Source organism: Talpa occidentalis, unplaced genomic scaffold (assembly GCF_014898055.3).
Source record: "Talpa occidentalis isolate TD23 unplaced genomic scaffold, MPIMG_talOcc4v2.1 talOcc4.7, whole genome shotgun sequence".
NCBI classification, from domain to species: domain Eukaryota; kingdom Metazoa; phylum Chordata; class Mammalia; order Eulipotyphla; family Talpidae; genus Talpa; species Talpa occidentalis.
Genome location: NW_023605083.1, coordinates 98644188 through 98667156, shown reverse-complemented (window position 1 = coordinate 98667156; position 22969 = coordinate 98644188). Strand labels below are relative to the sequence as shown.

General features: G+C 39.8%; 1 protein-coding gene across 15 annotated transcripts in view; it reads left to right on the top strand.

The window, feature by feature from the left end:
- Positions 1-22969, top strand: part of SPECC1 (sperm antigen with calponin homology and coiled-coil domains 1) — a 228951-nt gene that overhangs the window by 122686 nt on the left and 83296 nt on the right. For 11 of the 15 annotated variants that reach the window (XR_008549693.1, XM_054689431.1, XM_037494121.2 and 8 more), the window contains 2 exons: positions 13975-14028; positions 17358-18937. Coding sequence is in view for 14 of the 15 variants with exons in the window: in XM_054689431.1 (XP_054545406.1) it covers positions 13975-14028; positions 17358-18937 (1634 nt within the window). In the remaining variant the exon portion in view is untranslated. Of the gene's footprint in view, positions 1-12668; positions 12903-13974; positions 14029-17357; positions 18938-22969 lie in introns of those variants that run through there. The other 4 variants (XM_037494120.2, XM_037494119.2, XM_037494125.2 and 1 more) reach the window with 2 other exon arrangements.

Sequence of the window (22969 nt, the reverse complement as noted above, 5' to 3'; positions counted from 1 at the left end):
AAAAATCACCAAATCTCAAAAAGTTGACAGTTCTCTGTCAAATTGGAAGAGGTGATTTTAAAAGTAGCTCTAGCAATATGAAGACAGTGATGTAGAACATGCATGTGATGAATTTGCATAAAAACTTTCTTGAAATATAAGTAGGTGGATCAGTATTTCTAAATGGATATCTTTTATATTGTGACTTAAAGTATGTGTATATGAATATTTAATGTATTACTCTATAGTAGACTGTATGTTGCAACAGAACTTTGTTGCCGCTTTGCAGTGAAACCCAGTGAGGGACACAGCAATCATGGAGCAGGTTTGCAAGGCAAGACTCTGCTACTTGAGCAGAAGTTCTTGTGCTATTTATTGAAGCATACAGGCTAGTAACAGCTGATCATGCAGCAATGGTATGAGGAATGAAGTCCAGAGGGTGGGATAGGAATGGGGGACAAAGTTTTACGAGGGACAGGGAAGGGTACGTCGTGACCTTACGTTGAGACATCTGCGTCAGCAAAGTATTTGATGTTATCACAGGCAGAGTTATCCCGAGACCACCATGGAAAGAGTCACGTAATCAGGTCAACAGCGGTGCTTCATGATAGGAGCTATACTTTGTAGATAGTCGAGGAATTCTCTGCTATGATTTGTAGATAGCAAATAGATCACAGTTGCCCATGAGTGGCCAGCTAGTAGCCAGCTCATAGGAACCCATAACTATATAGTGTAATAATACCTTAAGTACAGTTCTATGTTATATATTGATTTATAGATATGTAATTAAAGTACCTATTTTATGTATAATATGTAGGACATGTATCTATTAAAGATATATGTATAGATAATAGAAATTAAAAATAGGGATTTGACTATTTGTAGCAAAGTTACTCAAGTTCGTCAAAAAGCTTGTATTTTGCTTTTTTTGTTTGTTTTTCTTACTGGAAAATGGGTATCCCCTCATATTCAGAATCGCTCTCCGTGTTAGGTTACAAAATACCCTTAATAATCTATGGCCATACCACCCTGAATATGCCCAATATCATTTGATTACGGAAGCTAAGTAGGGTCAGGCCTGGTTGGTACTTGGATGGGAGGCAAAATCCCCTAAGTAATATGACTTAAATAAGACCCCAGTTTATTTGTCACAAAAAAGTCTAGGTATGGTAGTGCAAGTCTTGGCTCTTGTGACTTCTTGCTCCACTATGAGAGAGAGCCTGACCTCATGGGCCCAAACATAGCATTTGCATCTCAGACAAGCAGAATGGAAGAGAAAAGGAATATTGGGGTACAACCAACATCTAAGTGGACATAGATAGTAATCTGAGGAAAGTATTGTGAAATATCCTGAATATATCAAACACCACACAGATATTGAACATCAGTTGAAATCAGAGAAATGGGAATCAAAAGCCATTCTGCACTCATCAGAATGCATAGCTTCAGTGCTTGTGTAAGGGTATTATAGAGAGATACAATTACTCCCTCACATCACTGGTGGCTGTGTGAATGGTGAGGTATGCTTGGAAAGCAATCAGACAGTAGCTATTGAGATAGCAAGTATGTTTTTCTTTTCTTTTTCTTTTTTTTTTAAAGATTTATTTTTATACAAAAGCCAGGGTATAGGCTAGATGCACGGGAGGGTGAGAGGATTCACCAGAGACAGAGCAGGGAACAGAACAGGCAGACTGACGAAATACACTGCTGAGGAGAGCAGTGGGCAAGACAGGAGAGGTCTGCTTGCTGTGTGGGTTGCTTTGAGGCCGGTGGGGATCGAACTAGCACTGCAGAGGCTGCGGACAGCCTCACAGCACTGCGCTCAACCACCTATGCCACCAGGGAGGCCCAGTATGTTTTTCTTTTGACAGAGCAATCCTACTTGGGGGGAGTCTGGCCTCTAGATAGTCACACTTGAGAACTTATGTAGTGAATGCAGAAAAAATTTGCCATTGCAGTGCCTTTTTTTTTTTTTTTTTTTTTTGGTAGTGGCTCAAATCTAGGAACAATCTGAGTGCTCTCCAGTAGGAACAGATGGAATAAATTGAGATATTATGCTTATGAGGTATTGTATTATTAAAAAGAACAAGTTTGATCTATCTTCTCTGTCCTAGAAGGCTATAAATACAATATATTCTAAAGTGATATAACCACAAAGGAATGTTTATATACATATAAACATACATCATATATGCACAGGCTATGATCCCCAATTAGAGAATATATTCTTTCCAAACTATACATATTGGTATCTCAGGAGAACAGAGGATCTTATTATTTCAGTTTTAGAACATATGTTATTTCTATATGCAGAGAAGCGAGTTTAGTGATTTGGAGTGTGAGCTTTGGAGCCCACATTTCTTGGGTTTGAATCTCAACTTGGCTGTGTAACCTTGGGAGATTATTGGACCCATCAGCACTTCAGTTTCCTTTGAGGTAAAATATGTATAAAAACATATTACTAGATTCTTTAAGAAAGCTAAAAATGATCCAGTAGTACCACTTGCATGTATTTATCTGAAGAATATGAAAGCACTAGTGTGAAAAGATTTATGCACTCCTATGTTCACAGCAACATTATTCAAAATAGCCAAGACATGGAATCAATTAAATGCCCACTAGTGAACAAATGGATAAAGAAATTGTGATATATATACTCAATGGAATACTACTCAGCTATTAAAAAAGACGAAATTCTGCCCTTTGTGACAATATGGATGTAACTTGAGGTGATTATGCTAAGTGAAATAAATCAGAAAGTGAAAGACAATTACTGGATGGTTTCCACTCATTTGTGGAATGTAAATCAACCAAAGAAAACAAACTGACAAAACACAACAAAAATAACTGTTAGATTCTGTGAAAAATATGGTGGTTATCAAAGGGGATGAGGGTGGAATATGTGATAAGGTATTGGTGTGGAGCTTTATTGGTAGGTGAATGATGCATATGTAGTGCTGAGGTGTGAAGCTGTACTATCCAAAATTATATAGTTTTATAAACAAATGATAATTAAATAAAATTTGATTTAAAAAAACTAGTATCTACTGTGTAGGGTTTAAATGAGTTAATATATGTAAAGTATTTGGTGCAGAATAAATTCTACATACGAAGGCTATTTCCGTTATTGTCTTTTGATGACTATATTCCCTTTATTGAGGGTAACAAAGTAAAACAAGACCAAAACCTCCCAAATATATAAAAACCCAGAGTGCTAGAAATACAAACTCAGTTCATTCAAATTCCAGTTCATCCAGACTCTGGTCATAACCTTGGTGAGGTGCAAGTGAGCATCAAGTCAGGGAGAGTGGGGACAGGAGTGAGGCCAAGAGAAAGAGTGGGAGAGGGCCCCTGTAGATCCCCTAGTGATGATCATGCTCACTGTGGTACCTACCTTCTCAGTGACAGTAAGGGCCTATCAGGTCCTGCCTTCTCACCTCTATCCCACCTCTGGCCAGAACTTCCAAGGCCAGTCCCAAATGGTTTTGCCCTCTCCTTGCTCCCTCCTCACTAGTTCAGGCTTCTAGGCTTACTTCTCTCCTCCTTTTCTACATTCTTCTCTGTGATTAGTAGTAAGTTAGGGTTTTGTATGAGCCACAATGAGGCTGGGGCCAGGGAAGGAGGGTGGAGATGGGATAAAGGGAGAAGAAGAGGCGTTTAAGGATCCTTCTCTCTTCGTTGGATCTCAAGCTACATCAGCTCCTCTTTTGTGTCCACACGGGTCTGAGAGAGTGCACTGTAGGCATCAGCAGCTGTCCTGGAGTCCTGCTGCATGTTGGGGAAAGAATGTAGAAAAGGAGGAGAGAAGTAAGCCTAGAAGCCTGAACTAGTGAGGAGGGAGCAAGGAGAGGGCAGAACCATTTGGGACTGGCCTTGGAAGTTTTGGCCAGAGATGGGGTAGGAGTGAAAAGGCAGGACCTGGATAGGCCCTTACTGTCACTGAGAAGGCCAGCACTTGGTGGGCTGGCGGTGAGAGACGGCTGCGTGGTCAGCTTCTCCCAATGGGCCAGGTTGCTGCTCAGCACAGGCAAATGGGCACTGTACTGCCTTGGTCAGTCCATGTACTCAGACTGCTCTGTGCCCTGAGAGTCTGCAGCAGATACCCTGGTGATGTTGCTGGCTGTTGCAAGGATCGAGGAGAGCAGGGCTGGCTGGCCTGTGTGAGTGGAAGGCAGGCTATGGTAGTTGGGCTCAGCTCAACTGAGCGCTTTGGTTGGGGGTGCTGCTAGGCAGGAGCAGCCTCGCTCTTCTTGGTGTTGGGCTGAGTCTGTGTTCTCAGTGCTGGCGCAACACCCCCTGGCAGAAGGGACAGCTGCTGTGGCCACTGCCACCCAACTTCTGTTATTTTTTACATAAAAAATATTAGTAAGATAAGACAAGGGTAGAGAAAAAGTCATTGTATTCTTTTTGTGGTAAAATGCTGAACACATTTGCATCAGTCTTAGCGCTTGATTTTGAAGAATATGATGCAGCTATGTCATCTTTCTTAATGCCTTTCTTCCTTTTGCACTGTAGTGAAGAAATGGGACCAGCTCGCCCAAGAGAAGTACAAAACATTAGGAATCTTGTATTTACTGTAAACTAGGCTGTCTTCACTGGATTGTCAATAGAATTATCATTGATTCCATGTCTAGACATTTCAGTGATGAAAACATCAGTTTGAGAAATAAAGGGACATAGTTAATGGCTTTATGTGTAAAAGTCTATCTCATCAGTCTACTGAGGCGTGACAAATTTTATTTTCCAGAAATGACCATGACTCTCTCTCCCACCCTGCATATTTTTCCACAGTGGCAAATGCTACTTCCTCCACTAAGGAAACTGGACTTTGAGTCTGGACAGGCAGATCTAGTAGAATATGACAGAAGTGACACTGTGTGACAGCCACGGCTGGGTTATGAGTGCCAGTGCAGCTCCCCTTGTTTGTGGGAACACTTGTAGTAGGAGCCCTGAACCATAACAAGTCCAGTCACACTAAGACCATCGTGCTGGAAAGATCACCCCTTGTGCTCCCACCAGCAACCCAGCTGAGACCCTTTCAGATGCATCAGCTCTCGGGCATGTGAGTCAGCCAAATGGTCAGCTCGGCCCAGCCAAACCCACACATGACTGCAGTCCCAGCCATCACTAGGCTGCAAACACCTGAGAGCCTGACCAGACCCTTTCCCAATTCATGACATGCAAAAGAAAATTGTTGTTGTGAGCTGTGAAGTTATGGGGAAACTTGTTCTGGAACAGTGGTAACTGGAATATGTGGGTTTAGTAAATAGCAACTTAACTGTAATGATGTCAGTTCACTTCTGTGAGAAGACCCTTTTGCAGGGCCAATCCCACCTATTTACTGCATACAAATAAATGGTGTCAGGCAAGAAATGTTTGCCACTTGTAATCACACAATAGTCTTGAAACTTGGTATCCTTTTTTTCATTACCATTATATTTTAAGTGTTATGTTTTATATATACTAAAAGTATAGCAAACAATATACATAATTTTCATTTTCAGTTGTTGCCAAATCCCCTGCTGGGCTCTGAAGTCTCTTTTGTGTGTTTTGAATTGGTGTGCTATATATACACTTTTCTGTAAGCTGTGTTAGGGAACTAACTCGCATCAGTCAGACCAAATTATGAACACTTCTTGTTTGTTCCCAGCATCTGCTTCTGTCTTCTTTCAGGAATTCTCCTAGGTAATTCTTCAATTTCCCAATTTTAGTGGATCAGCATATCCATTGACTCAGTGAGTCAAGGATAGTACAAACCCAGTCAGATGAGCAGTGAGGATTTGATAGTATGCAGCTGTGAGGTCTGGTGCTGGCAGAGGCATCACACTGTCATGAGGACAAGACAACTTGTTGATGAAGGTGACTTGTTGAGAAGGGCAGGAGTAAGATGTGGGGAGAAATGCACCCGAGAACATCTTTCATTTGAGGTAAACCTGAAGTCCGACCCCACTCCTAGATTTTCAGTTATGTGGCCCAAAAAATTATTTTTATTACTGCAAGCTTGAGTTGGGTTTTCTGTTGCAACCAAACAATTCCTAACTCACAGTAAGTCACCATATCTGCAGCATTTTTGTGGCTCTGGGTAACATTTCAGAGAGATCTTGCTAGGCAGTTCATCTAGTGATTCACCTTAGGTCTTGTGAGGCCTGATGGGAAGGATTAAGAATGTTTTGCTTAAAGAATAGACCAAGGGGAGACAAAGCTGCCTTCAGATACTCAGATGTCATATGGAAGAAGCAATACATTTGTTCTTTGTGGTTCCAGACTGATTCAGAACTGGAACCAACTTGTGCCGTGTTAACAAAGATAGAATTCAGCCTAATAAAAAGAAAGATGGTCTAGCTATTTGAACTGTTGAATAGTGCAAGGGGCTTATGCTTGTTTTCTTTCACTGAAAATATTCAATGGTAACTGGAACATGAGAGTTTGGTAAATAACAACACAAGTTGTATTTTACTGATAGTACTTTGTGTAAAGAATGGGGGAACATGATTTCTGTGTCCTTTAGTTCTGAAATGACATGATTTTCTCCTTTCTTGGTCATCAGAAGACAAGTGATTATGTGATTCTTAAGGAAACTAAAGCTTTTCAGATCCTCAGTTTCCTTATCCATAAAATGGCAATATTACTACTTTGTCAACTGATTTTTGTGAACCTCACATTAATGTATGTGAAAATGCTTTGAAAGCCAAACTCTTGCACAAATATTACATGCTATTCTTCTTTCTTACATTGTAATCTCCAATTTAAACAATGTAGACAATTCCTTGAAGTTCTTTATTTTGATCTACAGGTAGTTTGAAAAAAAAAAAGTGATATTTAATCCAAATAAATAGGATTGGGCCTCCCCGGTGGCGCAGAGATTGAGCGCTGGGTTGCAAAGCTGGGCGCAGTCTCTGCAGTGCCGGTTCAATCCACGGCCACTGGGTGAGGGTCCGACATGGCACGCAGACCTCTCCTGCTGCCTGCTGCTCCCCTCAGCAGTGTATTTCGTCAGTCTGCCTGTTCTGTACCCCTCTCTGGCTCTGGTGAATTCTCTCACCCTCCCGCGCTTCTGACTGTACCCAGTGCTTGTATAAATAAATAAATAAATCTTTAAAAAAAATTAAAAACCACAAATAAATAGGATTTAGCATGCCCAGTCCATCTAATTCCCTAATTTTTTCAGTTGCAAAATCAGATGAACTTAGTGTCTTACAGTAACAAGACTTTCTCAGTGGTTACTATGAGACAGAGCTATAACTGGGCCAAGAATAAAATTGTAATCTAGACTAGGTCATTCTGCGTTGCATTAAGCCTCACAAATCTGGAAGTCAATCTTATCCCATTGTTACTGAAAGGAAGGCTGTCCATGGAGAGGCAGATCTTTTTGTTCTCTAAAGCCCCACTGCCCTCTTTCTGCTCCTCCTCATTCTTGGTGTTTGCTGCCTAGAGACCATGGGAGTGCTGGGAGATTTCTGTGCGGAGGTGCCAAGCTCTTGAGTTAGGTAATGAGGATTTCATTTCCCGCACACAATGGGCGAGGAAACTAACAGCATGCAGAGCAAATTCTGGGACCAACTGTTCCTCTGACCACTTCAGTTTCGATAGAAATGAGATGTCGCTGCCTGCTTTGCACTTTTCAAATGGCAAGTTGGGAGCTGTCTTTCCAGGGCTGGTTTGTATTTTGGCGTCTCCTGGAGATGGTGAACTGCAGTCGGCTCTGTGGGCCACCTGCAAGAAACTGGTGAGACCGTACCATTGTCTCTTCTCATAACACTGCCGCTCTGTCCCCTGCCTTAACTCAGCATATATTAGCCACTGTGTCCTCCCCAGGCCGCAGCCTCTTCTGAGTGTTAGGGTCTTTTGTTTGGAAGCCCCCTCATTCTGGAGCATTGCTCATAGTGGCCATGGGATAATATGAGTAGTTGGGAAAGAGATGGATGTAGATTTACAAGTGTATCAAATCCTAACCCAAGTTGCTGAGCAAGTAAAGTGTGAGCACAATTATTTCGTTCTCTAAAACAAACAAAACAAAACAAAAAAAACCCCTGTAAAATAAAGACAAGATAGAAAACATTTATTCTGTTATAAAACCAACTCTAAGCCCAGACCCTACTCTTAGCTTTCAACAGTGCAAGCAAAAGAGCAAGTAATTTGATTCATTTGCATGTGTAGGATTCTTTTGTGTTTTTTCCCTCTGTTTGGCTTGCACAGATAGTTTCCATTAACTTTAATGTGAAAATATGTATGAATCTCTAGAAAACACTCCTTTGAGACTCCCCAAAGAGCAGTCAAGCTATGGAAAAAATTCCTTTGTGCCACAAGCAAGGTGGGGCCCTGAGTATTGATAACGGGCTTATTCGTTCCTTATAGCAGTACATCTACTTGCTGAGTGGACTCAACCATTTTTCTTTATTGCATTTGTTCTAAGTCCAAAGGATCAGTGCTCCCTGTAACTGGCTGCTGATTATATGCTTCTATGCCACATTCACAAGCATTCACATTTTTAAGGAAGATTTATTTATTTATGCATACAAGTGCTAGGGTACAGGCCAGAGGTATGGAGGGTGAGAGGACCCACCAGAGACAGAGTGGGGAACAGAACAGGCAGATTGACTGAAGTACACTGCTGAGGGGAGCAGCGGGCAAGACAGGAGAGGTCTGCTGCGCCATGTGGGCAGCTCCCTGGCCAGGGATCAAACTCATGCTGAAGTGGCTGCGGATAGCTTCATAGGTTGTGTCTTAAACCCTTGCATCACCAGGGTAGCCCTGCATTCACATTTTTATAAAATTAATTCTTATCAAAGTAGTATATGCACAGGGTAAGATGAAACAAGACAAGATCCTTACTATGAAAAGCAAGACTGCTCTGCCCAGCACCTTCCTATTTCTTGTTCTTCTCAGAGGTGACCACTTCATTATGCTTGTACTGGTTAATGGTTTTTTGTTTTTTGTTTTTTTTTTAATGTGTGCATATATAGTTTTATTTTAAAATGCATTGTTTTCTAAAGTACAGTATTTTTTTCGGATTTTTAATGTATTATATTTTCTGAATTTTTTTTTAATAATAAATTTTATTTTTATATTCCCCATACAATTGCAACCCCCCCATTCTGACCCCAATCCCTCCCCTCCCACCCCTCACCCCCCAAAAAGTGTCTCTGGTTCATAGTTTTTTGTTGATTTTGATTTTCGCTTTCTTATAGTTATTCATTTTTCTGGTCCCTTATTTAAGTTTTCTAGATTCCTGCTATGAGTGAGACCATCCGGTATTTTTCTTTTTCTTTTTGGCTTATTTTGCTGAGCATGATCCCTTCCAGCGCCATCCATGTTGCTGCAAATTGCATGTGTTTATCTTTTTTGAATGCTGAGTAATATTCCATGGTATATATGTACCACATCTTCTTAATCCAGTCATCTATTTTTGGGCATTTGGGCTGTTTCCAAAGCTTAGCTATTGTAAATAGTGCTGCTATAAACATAGGGGTGCAGGTGTTCTTTGGAATTGATGTTTCTGTGTCCTTTGGGTAAATACCTAGGAGTGAAATTGCTGGATCATATGGAAGCTCTATGTTTAGTAGGTCCAGAAATCTCCACACAGCTCTCCATAGTGGTTGGACCAGTTTGCACTCCCACCAACAGTGCAGAAGAGTTCCTTTTTCTCCACACCCTCGCCAACACTTGTTGTTGCTAGTTTTTTTAATATGTGCCATTCTCACTGGTGTAAGATGGTATCTCATTGTAGTTTTGATTTGCATTTCCCTGATGACAAGTGTTTTCATATGCCTGTTGGCCATTTGCATTTCCTCTTCAGAGAAGTTTCTTTTTAGCTCTTCTGCCCATTTTTTGACGGGATTATTTTCTTTGTTGTTGTTGAGTCTCATCAGCTCTCTGCAGATTTTTGTGATCAGTCCATTATCATTAGTGTTGTGTGCAAAAATGTTCTCCCAGTTGGTGGGGTTTCTCTTTGTTTTTGTTATGGTCTCTTTTGCTGTACAGAAGCTCTTTAATTTGATGTAGTCCCAGCTGTTTATCTTTGCCTTCACTATCACTGCTTTGGGTGATGTGTTGGTTAATGTTTTTTAATAGGCTATTTTAAAGAGCCATTTTAGATAGAGCAAAACTGAGCAGAAGGAGCTGGTTTGTGTTTGTAACACTGCTGCTAACCCCCCTGTCTGAGTATCCAGACCCACATCTCTGCAGTCTGTGTGCTGTCAGTGTGCTTCACAGGGTCAGTCCCAGGGTGAGGGGGATGCAGTCCAGCACCCTGTCCTCTACACTGAGAACCTGGCCTGCCTGGTACACCCCAGCTCCTCTGCATTCATCCCTCCTTAGCTAAGGGTGCACCCATACTACTCAGCTCTCCCCCTTCCCAGGACCACCAGCTGTGAGGGGCACAGCTCTGAGGGGAGCACAGCTCCAGGGTTTACATGGGAGCAGAGCTCTCATTCTCCTGACATTGATATTTGTTTATTTTTCAAATTTAGACTTTTTTTTAAAGATTTATTTATTTATGCATACAAGAACTGGGGTACAGGCCTGAGGTGTGGGGGGTGAGAGGATTTACCAGAGACAGAGTGGGGAATAGAACAGGCAGATCTACTGAAATACACTGCTGAGGGGAGCAGCGGGCAAGACAGGAGAGGTCTGCTGCACCATGTGGGTAGCTCCCTGGCCAGGGATCGAACTCTTAATCCCTTGCGTCTTAACCCCTTGCGCCACCAGGGAGGCCCAAATTTAGACATTTTGTTACCTCCTTCTGGATGAGGATTTAACTCACCTTTCATCCCTCCAAGTGTCATAATATCATTATTTTCCATTCCTTTCTTGGTTATCTCTTTTATTTTAATAATGTATTTTTATTCTTGTACTGTGAACTGTATATAATATCTTTAACTTCATTTTTGAGGATGGATGTTATTTTCACTATCCTTTCTACCAAATCTATCTACCTTGTTTTCTGTTTCCAATATCTTTCATCTATACTTTAACCTTTTTTTGCTAGCAAGAATGATAATTTTCAAGTGTTCTATAAAGTTGTCTGGCATACTTGTGTCTAGGTCCCTTTACATAGTGTTAATATTATTGTGAGTACATAAATATTCTTCCCTGCAGAATGAAGTCATATGCTGTGATTTTGTTACTGTTTTAATGCAGCTTGTTTTGATGTAGTTTCTGGATTTTTCATTATTTTTATTACATCATTTCTTTCATACTGCTCATCCAATCAGATTTCCATTAAAAAAAAAAAAAACAAAACTTATCTTCTCAGGCACTTTGTTCTCTCCAACCAGTCTGCACTTGTTCTCCAGACTAACTGCATGGGTATCTTCTGGAGACTTCCCTTGACTGTTTTTCTCTAATAGAGTCACTGCTTCCTGGACCCCTCTTCCTCTCTTTTTTCAGTTTACTCCCTTGTTTTGCTGGAACATATTCCCAAACAATTTGCTTAGAAAGGGTGTTGGCAGTTTAAAGTTTTGGTCAGAGTCTTTGCATGTTTTTAAATGTCTTTTTACCTCTAAGATTGATTATAGTTAGGTCAGATGTAGAAGTTTAGGTTGAAAATCATTTTATTATTTTTTTTTTTAAGATTTATTTATTTATTCATACAAGCATTGGGTACAGTCAGAAGCGCGGGAGGGTGAGAGAATTCACCAGAGCCAGAGCAGGGAGCAGAACAGGCAGAATGGCTGAAGTACACTGCTGAGGGGAGCAGCGGGCAGCAGAAGAGGTCTGCGCGCCATGTGGGACCCTCGCTGGCATGCGGGGATCGAACCCGCGCTGCAGAGGCTGCTGGCAGCTTCGCAGCCCAGCACTCAACCACTGCGCCACCTGGGAGGCCCTGAAAATCATTTTAATTTGAAAGATATTTGCTTTGAAAATCAGATCTTTGAAGGTATTTGCTTTGTTGCCATTTAGAATTCAATATTGTTTACTGATGGTGGCCATTTTCTCATTCTCCATACACACACCTTCCCTAAACTTAGGCATTCTTGATGTTTTGAAACTGTGTAAAAGTTGTGTTTTCTTGTGGGTTTGTTCTCTTTCATTTTACCTAACATGGGTTCTAGAGATGCTAGTTATTCAACTTTAAGGAATTCTCTTATATTAGTTCTTTGATACTTTACTTTCTTTCCATTGGTCTATCTTTCTGGAGCATCTGTTAATTGGTTGTTTGAGCTCTTGGGTTGGCTTTCTCGTTCCTGTTTCCATCTCATTTTTACTTTGTTCTGTGCATTAGGAGAATTCCTTGATCAGTCCTCTATTGAGTGTTTTAGTTTGATAAACTCATTTAAATTTTTTTGAGCGCTTTTATTTGTCTTAGCTTATCCTTTTCTTTATAGCTCCTTGGCTATTTTAAATTGATATACATCACCTTGAATCTCAAACTCTTATCAATGAGACCTTCTTTGAGTATGCTATATAGATTAGCCTTCTTCCTCACTAGTTCCCATCCCTGTTTGTGTTTCTTTGGATTCCACAACCTTTGCACATTCTGTTCACTCTTTCTTAACTTTCCTTTTATCCCTTTTCACTACTTTGGTATGTTTTTGTGATAATTCAATTATGCTTATCAAGTAAATTGTTTGATGTTTAGATTCAATGTGCAGAGAAGAGTTTGGAAGTCATCAGTTTACAGATGGTGTACAGATGATGGGATTAGTAGAATCATGAAGAAAATATTTGTAATAAGGGAAGAAAAAGACCCAGGACCTAGGCCTGGAAAAACTCTAAAGTGTAGAGAATGGAAAGAAGGGTAGGAACCAGCAAAGGAGACAGACAGAGGATGGTGGCTGAGATAAGAGAGAAATTAGGAGACTATGACATCACAGTTGTGTTTAAAAAAGAACAGAATTGCTCAGCTTTGCTGAGAGGACTGAAAATATCCATTGCAATGGACCACATAGAAGTCATTGAGGACCTCAGCAGACAATCTTTTGGTTGAGTAATAGGGGTTAGGTAGAGTTGTTAATACAAGGAAGAAATTAAGACAACCAGTAAACATAACTCTGAACAGTTCTGCTTTAGGGGGGAAGAGATAACTCAGATATTAGCTGGAGGAAGATACCTATATTCCAGGTGATTTTTCAATTGAAGAAAATTAAGCGTGTTTAATGTTATATTCCAGTGAAAATGGAGTGGTATTTCAGGAAATCACAGGTATATTGTGGATATTGAGGACATTAGAGCTAAAGGGGTAAGCTGGAAAGCTATATATATGCATATCAAACAAACCCAAAAGGTGAATAAGGTTGGATATTTGATTAAGATGAGATTATGTGTGACCTTTCTTAACTTTAGATAGGAAGTTAGATAGGAAGTAGATGAGAACTACTTAGAGATTATGGGACAGAAAGATGGATGATATTTAAGGTATATTGCTCTAGTATATCTCCACGGGGGAGAGGCTGGAAACAGGAAGACTTTGTGAGAAAGTTTCTGAAACTTAGATGGATCATTCTGAGGACCTGGACTAGATTCACACTGAAAGGAAATGAAATATGGCAACACTTCCAAAGACAGTTAATAGGTTTTAGGGACCAAATGGTTGGTTGCAAAAAGAAAAGCAGAAGGAAGTTTTAAATGGGATGTTAAATTTCTTCAAATAAGGGGGCCTGAAAAATGATCGGTGGCACTGTCAGAAATGAATTAGGAGCATGAAAGAAAGAAGGAACAGCTAGTTACAAAGTTGGTAACCACTGAGAAGTTGAGAAGGATTAAGAATAAGGGGAAAATTAGATTTGACATAAGAAATTATGGGATCTTTTTGAGAAAAAATTTACAAAGAGTGATAGTAGGAAAATATCCTGGTGGGTTACATTCTTAGAAAATGGATGAGCGAGTTCTTTTGTGTTTATTAGGAGGCAAGGCAGCAGTTGTTCACAATGTGAAGGTAGTGAGCTTTCATTTGTGTCCCCACCTGTCCTCCCACAGAGCAGGCACTCTGAATTCTTGTTAAATAAATGAAAGAATAATAATTTATTTTGGAATGTCTCTTTTTTCCCTCATCAGTGAATGTTCGAGAGAAGACCTTCCAAAGAACAACCCCAGTAGCATATTCTTTGGGTAAGATGAGGAAATTAAAAAAGGACTGAAAGTATTTTATTTTCATCTCATTGAGAATCACTACTTAAAAACTGATCCGTGATTTAAATGATTATGCTATTGTTATTTTATTTTATTTTTTTAAAAGATTTATTTATTTATTTTATACAAGAACCGGGGTACAGGCCAGATGCGCGGGAGGGTGAGAGGATTCACCGGAGACAGAGCTGGGAACAGAACAGGCAGACTGATGAAACACACTGCTGAGGGGAGCAGCGGGCGAGACAAGAGAGGCCTGCCGCTCCATGTGGGACCCTCACCTGCCAGCCAGGATCGAACTGGTGCTGCAAAGGTTGCAGACAGCTTCACAGCGCAGTGCTCAACCGCCTGCGCCACCAGGGGAGGCCCTTATTGTTATTTTAAATATCATTGTTCTCTGAAAAGATTTCTTTTCCCTGCCCCCTTTTTACTTTCTATATTTTTATAAGATTTTCCCCACCTGGTTTTAAATTTTATTGCATAAATGTAACTGTGAAAAAAGAAAAGAAAAAGGAAAATTACAGTTCAATAAGCAACTGTTCTCAGTATTGCGTTTCTTTTCTAGTGCATGTCTCTGAATATGTAGTCTGATGCACCTGTGATCAGATAATAAAATTTTTCATTTGGCATTTTAAAATGTAACATGTCAAACATGTTTTTTAAATTATTGTATTAGACTTCATAACTATGAGGGGGATCTTGTTTTTATTTTAATTCTTTTTTTAAAAAAGATTTATTTTATTTATACAATAGTTGGAGCACAGGCCAGAGGCGTGGGAGGGTAAGAGGATTCACCAGAGACAGAGCGGGATGCAGAACAGGCAGATGGACCGAAAGCACTGCTGAGGGGAGCAGCGGGAGAGACAGGAGAGGTCTGCCGTGCCATGTGGGTATCTCCCTGGCTGGCCGGGAATCAAACCCTCGCTGCAGAGGCTATGGACATCTTCACAGCACTGTGCTCAACCCGCTGCGCCACTGGGGAGGCCCTTTATTTTAATTCTTAAAGTCAGACAGCCAGTTTCAGTAGGGAATAAGTGATGATTAGCTATATAAGGATGAGAAGATAAAATGAGCCAGTCTCTCTTCCATTGGCCCAGTCTTCCCACCACTATTGTGGCTCCCTTGCCATGGTATATTCTGTAGGTAGGATGCTCAGTTTCAGCCTTCTAAAATGTGCTTTTCAGCAGAGGCTTCTGACTCAGGGTACTTGAAGGAGACGCTGGCTGTAGGCTGTAGGGCCATCACCACCCTACTCTCGCCTCCCATGCCTGTGAGGGGTATGTAAGGGTCACAGACAGGCACAAACAGGGATGAGCATCCAGCATCAACCTTATTTGGTCTGGTGAGTGAATTTAAACTTCACCTCTGCTGATTAGTTTCTGAAATGATGTGTGTAGAGATAGGAAAAATCTTTTAGAAAATAGAAAGCAATTATACTGGCAACTCTCCAAGTGATGATGAAATGGTAAAATGGAAAAACAGACAGATGTAGTAAAAAACACAACTGGATTGTATGTTTCATAATACACAACTGACTGTATTTCATAAATGTACTTTGGCTTGATAGAAAAAAAATTCCTAGTAATTTAGACAAGGCATAATTAACATCTAAGTGGAGAACAGACTAAGATTTGGCAGCCAAAGGAAGGAGTTAAGGTCTACCTAGAAATGATGACAATTTATCTATTTTTCTATTTGAATTCTCCCCACTTTCAAAACCAACAAATGATTGGAAAAAAGTATCAGTTTTAGTGACATTATTAGGAAGGGTAATTGCCTCTGTGATATTCAGTCCTGGACACTTGGGTTTGCTAATTTGACTATAGTTACAGTGAATCTTTAGTTATGGCCCAGTTTTCATTATGGTCCTTGCCAAGATTACTTCACTCTAGAGAACTGGTGTTACAAAACATTTTATTGCTTAATGATTTTAATCTTCATTTTATAAGAAAAATTAAGTCTTTATTGAATATATAGTATTCAGTATTATATATTGAATGCAAATGAGACATCTGGACACTTAGAAGTATTAACTTTGTATTACAGTACTCTTAACTTCCCATTAACTTAACCTGAAAAAGTTATCTAATTCAATTTTTCTGGATATTAATATGACATTTTAGCCTTCATTATGTCAAAGTTTTAAAAACACTCAACTATTAGACACTTAGCAATGAATGCCTTTACATCATCACCTCAGATTTAAGGATGTTTAAATGTGCAGTTGCTCATGTCTTAGCAGCCGTCTTGGCAGTGGGTTTGGAACTATTGTGCCATGTTGGATTCTGTTTCTGCCTTGTAGACTGGGGTTGCTGCCAGTCTGTGGGTACATCCCCTCCCCGTAGCTCTTCCCACACTGTAGAGAATGCCAATCCAATGTGCTTAGTTGTGTAAGTTACAGCATTTGGCCTAGATTCATCAAACAGTCTTTGAGTTTATAAAATAGATCCAGAATTTTAATTTATACTTTATCCTCAGAGGTGGGTTTCATTTCTAGAGGACACCGGGGATAGATGTATGGATTTTCACCCTTAGAATTTTTTTAAAAAATTATCTGTAGTAAGTAGTATAGATGAGAATTAAAAATGTAGTCTAGATGAAAATAAAAAATAATTCCTTACCTTTCATTTCCCATATAGGTTTTCTAAATTCTGTGTCATTTCCATATTATTATATAAATTCCTTTAACATTTTGAACTATACCATAGATATATACAAAATAGGTACATATTCCATTTATTCTTGTTTCTCTATGAATGCAAATGAACACACCATTTCCACTTATGTGAACAGAAGTGTCATTGGGTTATTAACCTTTCCTTATTTGTCTTTTGATGTTGAATCATATTTGTTCTCAAAATATGTTAATGATGAATTTATTTAAAGGTGTTTGTTGAGAAATTCCCAGTGAACTTATATTTGTCAAAAGGCCATTGTTTAGTTGCCATAGTTATCAGCCATTCCCAGCCTCACCTGATCCCTCACTCATGTCCAGGAGTATTTAAGAAGCACACCCAGAAAACTGTTGCTTCTGTTTCATTGACCTGCATTGAGGTATGTGCTCATGCCTTGAACCAACAACTCTAGCTGGGATAGTGCTGAGCAGCTGAGGCTTGGAATCACCTTCCTGCAAGAGTTTAGAGCTATCAGATGTGCAGACACCCAGTCAGAAGTAGGGAGTTATCTAGAGCAGGAGGAAATGGATGAAGGGCAAAAGGTACCCTGGTTACTGAACCATGTGATTGAAGTCATTTGGAGTTTATTGATAAAAATGCTTCCTTTGTTTCACTGGTTTCTTTTTCTCTTTTTAGGGGTTGTGGCCACAACCAAACGGACGGGCATTCCAGCTCCTCGAGAACTTTCCGTAACTGTCTCAAGAGAGAGAACTGTGCCACGTGGTCCTTCCAACACAAGGAAATCGGTTTCTAGTCCAACCTCTTCCAGCACACCCACTCCTACCAAGCACCTGAGAACCACATCTACTAGACCCAAGCAAGAGAATGAAGGTGGAGAAAAGGCTGTGCTTGAATCCCAAGTTCGGGAGCTTTTGGCAGAAGCCAAAGCAAAAGATAGTGAAATTAACAGGCTTCGAAGTGAGCTAAAGAAATATAAGGAGAAAAAGACTCTGAGCCCTGAAGGAACTGATGTTTTGGACCCAAATGTAGATGGAACATCAGTCTTAGCAGGTGACTCAGAACCTTTAATCAGAGCTCTTGAAGAAAAGAACAAGAATTTTCAGAAAGAACTTGCTGATCTAGAGGAAGAAAACCGGGTGTTGAAAGAGAAACTAACTTATCTTGAGCAGTCACCAAATTCAGAAGGGGAAGCAAGTCACACCGGTGATAGCAGCTGCCCGACATCTATAACTCAAGAGTCAAGCTTCGGAAGCTCAACTGGAAATCAGTTGTCAGGTGAAATCGATGAATATAAAAAAAATATACATGAAAATGCATTACGGACATCGGGTTCTTCAAGTAGTGATGTTACCAAAGCTTCTTTGTCACCAGATGCCTCTGATTTTGAACACATCTCAGCAGATACCCCCTCCAGACCCCAGTCTTCCACTAGCAATCCCTTTAAGAGTTCTCGGTGTTCTACCACCGGAAGCTCCCCTAACAATGTGAGCGAGTTGTCCCTGGCTTCCCTTACAGAGAAGATACAGAAGATGGAAGAAAACCACCATAGCACAGCTGAAGAACTGCAGGCTACTTTGCAAGAATTATCAGACCAGCAACAAATGGTGCAGGAATTGACAGCAGAAAATGAGAAACTGGTCGATGAGAAGACTCTCTTAGAAACTTCCTTTCACCAGCATCGAGAGAGGGCAGAACAACTAAGTCAAGAAAATGAGAAGTTAATAAATCTTTTACAAGAGCGAGTAAAGAATGAAGAGCCCAAGGTTCAAGAAGGGAAAATCCTTGAATTGGAACAGAAGTGCACAGAAATTATTGAACAGGGCCGCTTTGAAAGAGAAAAGCTGCTCAACATCCAACAGCAGTTGACCTGTAGCTTACGGAAGGTGGAGGAAGAAAACCAAGGAGCTTTGGAAATGATTAAACACCTGAAGGAAGAAAATGAAAAACTGAATGGGTTTCTAGAACTGGAACGGCATAATAATAGTGCAATGGTCAAAACTTTGGAAGAATGTAAAGTTACCTTGGAAGGACTGAAGATTGAAAATGGGTCTTTGAAGGCTAACTTGGAGAATGAGAAGCAAAAAGCCACTGAGACCTGTCACATGGGGCAAATGGCAGAGGGCTACGAAGTTCAAGAAATGTTGAAATTAGCTCGAGCTGAGAAAGATCAGCTGGAACTGACCTGTACAGAGCTCAGACAAGAATTACTAAAGGCAAATGGGGAAGTTAAACATGTTTCAAGCCTGTTAGCCAAGGTAAGAAGAGCTGTCTCCTCACTGCTATTTGCTTATCCTTGTTAACGTTTCTGTCCTTGACCTTTAAATTCACAGAGCACAGAAAATCATTTGCTTAGTCAATATCAATCTTGATTCTATTAGATTCTAGACAGATTGGGGTGATAAAATGAAGCACCCCAAGTTCTGACTACAGGCAGTTCCAAGTGTAAAAGGAATATAATGAAGTCAAATCACTATGACTCAGGGATATAGAATATCCTAGAGGACAGCCCAGCGTTAAGTACAAAGGAGGAACAGCTAGAATAATGTGGAAGACAGGGGAGAGGGGAAGTAATACAGGAGGACTTCTTGAAAGAGGTGGCAGTATCTGAGTCTTGAGATTGAGAATTATCCAGGTCTACCAGCATGTTTTTGGTTACTCAGAACAAAAAATCACCCCAAATTTCCCCACCAGGTAATACCATAATCACTGTTCTGGTGTTTTCTTCCAGATGTGTGTATGCTCACATGTGTGTGTTCTGTATCCAGTAAGTTAAAAATTTTTTAAGCATAATCCTGTACATATGTTCATTTTGGAATTTTATATTTTCTGATCATTTTGTCATCACTAACTATTCTTTTAAACATAATCTCAAAGGCTAGGTAGTATTGGTCCATTATAGAAGTATTTTGTATGTACTTGACTAGTCACCTGTTGTATTTATGTTTTTTCAGTCTTTAAATGTTTTAAATACATTTTTTATATGCCTCTGATTATTTCCTTAGGAAAAATTCCTAGACATTCCATGTCCAAGTATGATTCTAGAAAAGACTTTCAATACATTCAGCCAGATTGCCCTCGAGTGATATTATTCTATTTTGTTTCTACCCACAGATCATGAGAGTGCTTGTTTTCTTAAGTCCTTGCCAACACTTGATAGCAAGTGGTTAAGTCTCTCAAATCTGATTTTCATTTTTTTCTCCCACCCCCTTTTTTCACTTGGAAAAGACCTTCCCCAACCTAAGACAAAGTGTCACTTTCACTTTTGAAGTAATCATTTTAATCAGTCTAGAATTTTTTTATTATATAATAAGAATTGGTGCTGATTACATAACCTGCCCACCTTACAGAGAAGTTATAGAAGTTATAGAGAGAAGGATTCCTACCTCCTGCTTCCCTCTCAGCTCTGGGTCTGTGATTTAGGTGTTCATAGTGAGAGAGTTTGAAAACATCTTCCCACCTTATTTCAGGGGTTGTCACTGTTTTAAGAAACAAATTATACCCTGAGCTCTCAGGGAGATTTTCTTTCCTGCTTCACAGTCCTTAAAATTAGCATTTGCTATCTTTCGCTGGCATTCGACTATCTGATGATATTAGTGGTAGGTGGTGTTCGGAATTATTGTGCCTGTGTTCTAAATTCATGGTATTTTATTAAAAGTACGGGAGCGATTCCATTAGAAGACACTATCAAGTCACTCGTGTGAACCATAAGTTGGTAATTGTAGCTTTATATTAGTATTTATTTATTTATTGCTTTTTTAAAAAATTAAATTGGTTTATAGTACTGTATGTGACTTAGGGGAACAGGTTCACACCTTCTCAGATGTGTGTCACCACACTACGCCCAACACCAAAGCCGCCCCTTTATATTATATAATATTGGATAGAAATGCGATGGAGGAGTCTGGCCTCATTCCTGATAAAGGGAATGCTTTCAACATTTCATCATTAAGTATATCTATTGTGGGTGTTTGTTGTATTCCTTTAATTAAATTATGCAAGGATTTTGTTAAGAGGTATTTTGTTTGCTTGTTTTTTAAAAAAAATGGGATTGAATTTTTCTACATCTTATACCTCTGTAAGAGCTTATGCATGTCCTATGATCTAATATTTTTATGTAATCATAATGATATTCCTCCTTTAGTTTGTTAATGAGGTGAAGTACAATAACAGATTTTCTACAGTCGTCTAGTATTAAATCATCTTCCCATTTCTGGGGTAAATTCTAATTCTTTGGTTCTCTATTGCTTCACCCTTGAGCTCTGCTTTCATTTACTCTAATTCTTGGCAGAAGGTGACTATTATGAGAAAAGAACAAAGTAACCTATTTCTAAAGGGGAAAGGCAATGAATGCTAAGCCATTCTATGATCTCATAGATTTAGTAAATCTATTATTGAAGTTTCCAGTTTAGAGAAGTTACATATGTAACTCCGATACTGTTAAAAGGGCCTCTAAAAAGCCATAAAAGTACTTTTTTTGGTAGGATGTGTGTCTCTTCTTTATGTCATAAATGGAAGATGGTAGGACTTTTACAGTAAGTAAATGAAGTATCTTGGTTTTTTCCTTTGTCGTTAGCTATTTGTTCGTACCTCCATTCTTTCAGCTTCCTTGATATCCTGCTTCACCTTTAGCCTCAGTCCCACCACCTCCCTCTTCACCCAGGCCCAGCCTGGCTGGGTTCTTTTACACATGAGGTGTTTGGTGGGGGACTGTGTCTGCCAAAAGTGTGCCTGCTTCTATTATTGCATCTCCCATCCCATCCTCCTTCATCATTTCGCTGGCCTTGTTTTAAGCTTTAGTCTCAACTGTAGGGTCATTTCTTCAGAAAGACCTTCAGCTCTGCAGAGTTATTTTTGGGTGAGCAATATAGACTATAGTATTGTAGATTGGGGGGAGATCATTTGTGTAAAAGCCCCTTGCCCATCCCTGGTGCCTCGGAGGTGCTCACAAGTGTTGGTGAATCTGTGTGGTAGAGTGGAGAATTTAGGGACCACTTTTCCTGCATGAATCATGGACTGAATACTGTTGGAAGAGTTGGTTAAGAGTGAGTTGTTTAAGTGGGATATCAATGATATTCACTTTCCCCCATGTTCTGGAGTACTTTGGGTTTACAACAAAATACCAAATTTTGGGTGAAACAGAGTTCTGTGACTTCATATGGGAAGAAGGCGGTAGGGAGTTTGTGTAAATAGAGCCCATTTTTCATTTTTCCCATGGCAGTCAAGGCACACATAGAGGCAGCTTGGAAAAGGCATGCAGGTTCTTCACCTGGAAGCCTGTTGCCTCAGGAAATTTGCTGTGCAAGCCTGAAGCCTGCACAGGTATCATTAAACTGAAACTTAAGATTAAACTCTAAAGCCAGATTGCCTGTTTATCCTTGATTTGGTAATATGTGACAGACCTATGGCCCAGAACAAACATGGCAGCCAGTTTCGAGCAGTAGGTTCCTGCTCTAAAACCATGTGATGGAGGGACAGGAGCCTGAGGGTTTGGTGGAAATGATCTGATATTAGAGTAAGTTTTGCCAGTAGAACCAAGTCTGAGAATCTGTGCTCCAACTCCTTGCACTTCTATGTAATTCACCAGAGTGAGGTCTGCTTCTCACATCACCCCTCCCTTTCTGGGTTTCCTTGACTGATCCTTTTCCCTTCTGAGGGATCCATTTTTCTCTTTAGACACTTTAAGTGAGGTTTGACCTGAGCACCATTCTTTTTCTTTAGCTTGACCTTAATACTCATGTCTGAAACTGGTGGTCTTCTTTCTGTGTGAGTTCTTGGGAAGCAGCTCAGGAGCACACAGAACCCCAGTTCCTGCAGGTCTCCTAGAAAGTTCCCAAAACAGGTTTTTACCCTCTCCTTTAAATGTTCCATTAACCTAAACTAGCATATTCTCTCCTTTGGCAGAAAGCATTGCCAAAAAAAAAAAAAAAAAAAAAGTTCAAATTTAGTGAATGAAACATAGCAATCCATCAGTAATACAAGGCCAAGGGCAAAGCAGGAGTTTTGGAGTAGAAAGTTAGATGTAAAAACAAAAACAAAAACTATCATTCATTCTTACTCTGGTAAGTTACTCAAGCAATCATTCTAAGTTTATTTACTTTCATACTTTAAAAAAACTTAACACTTAACATCTCAGTTTTTAGATCATTTAAATCTTATTTATTCATCATATGCTGTAAATATTGTCATTCAATTTTTTTTCAGTTGAAGAAGCTGAGGCAGAGTAAATTAAGTTAAGTAGGTTAACTAATTAGTTGATAAAGGCCAGGCGTTCAAAGTTGGGTTGGACC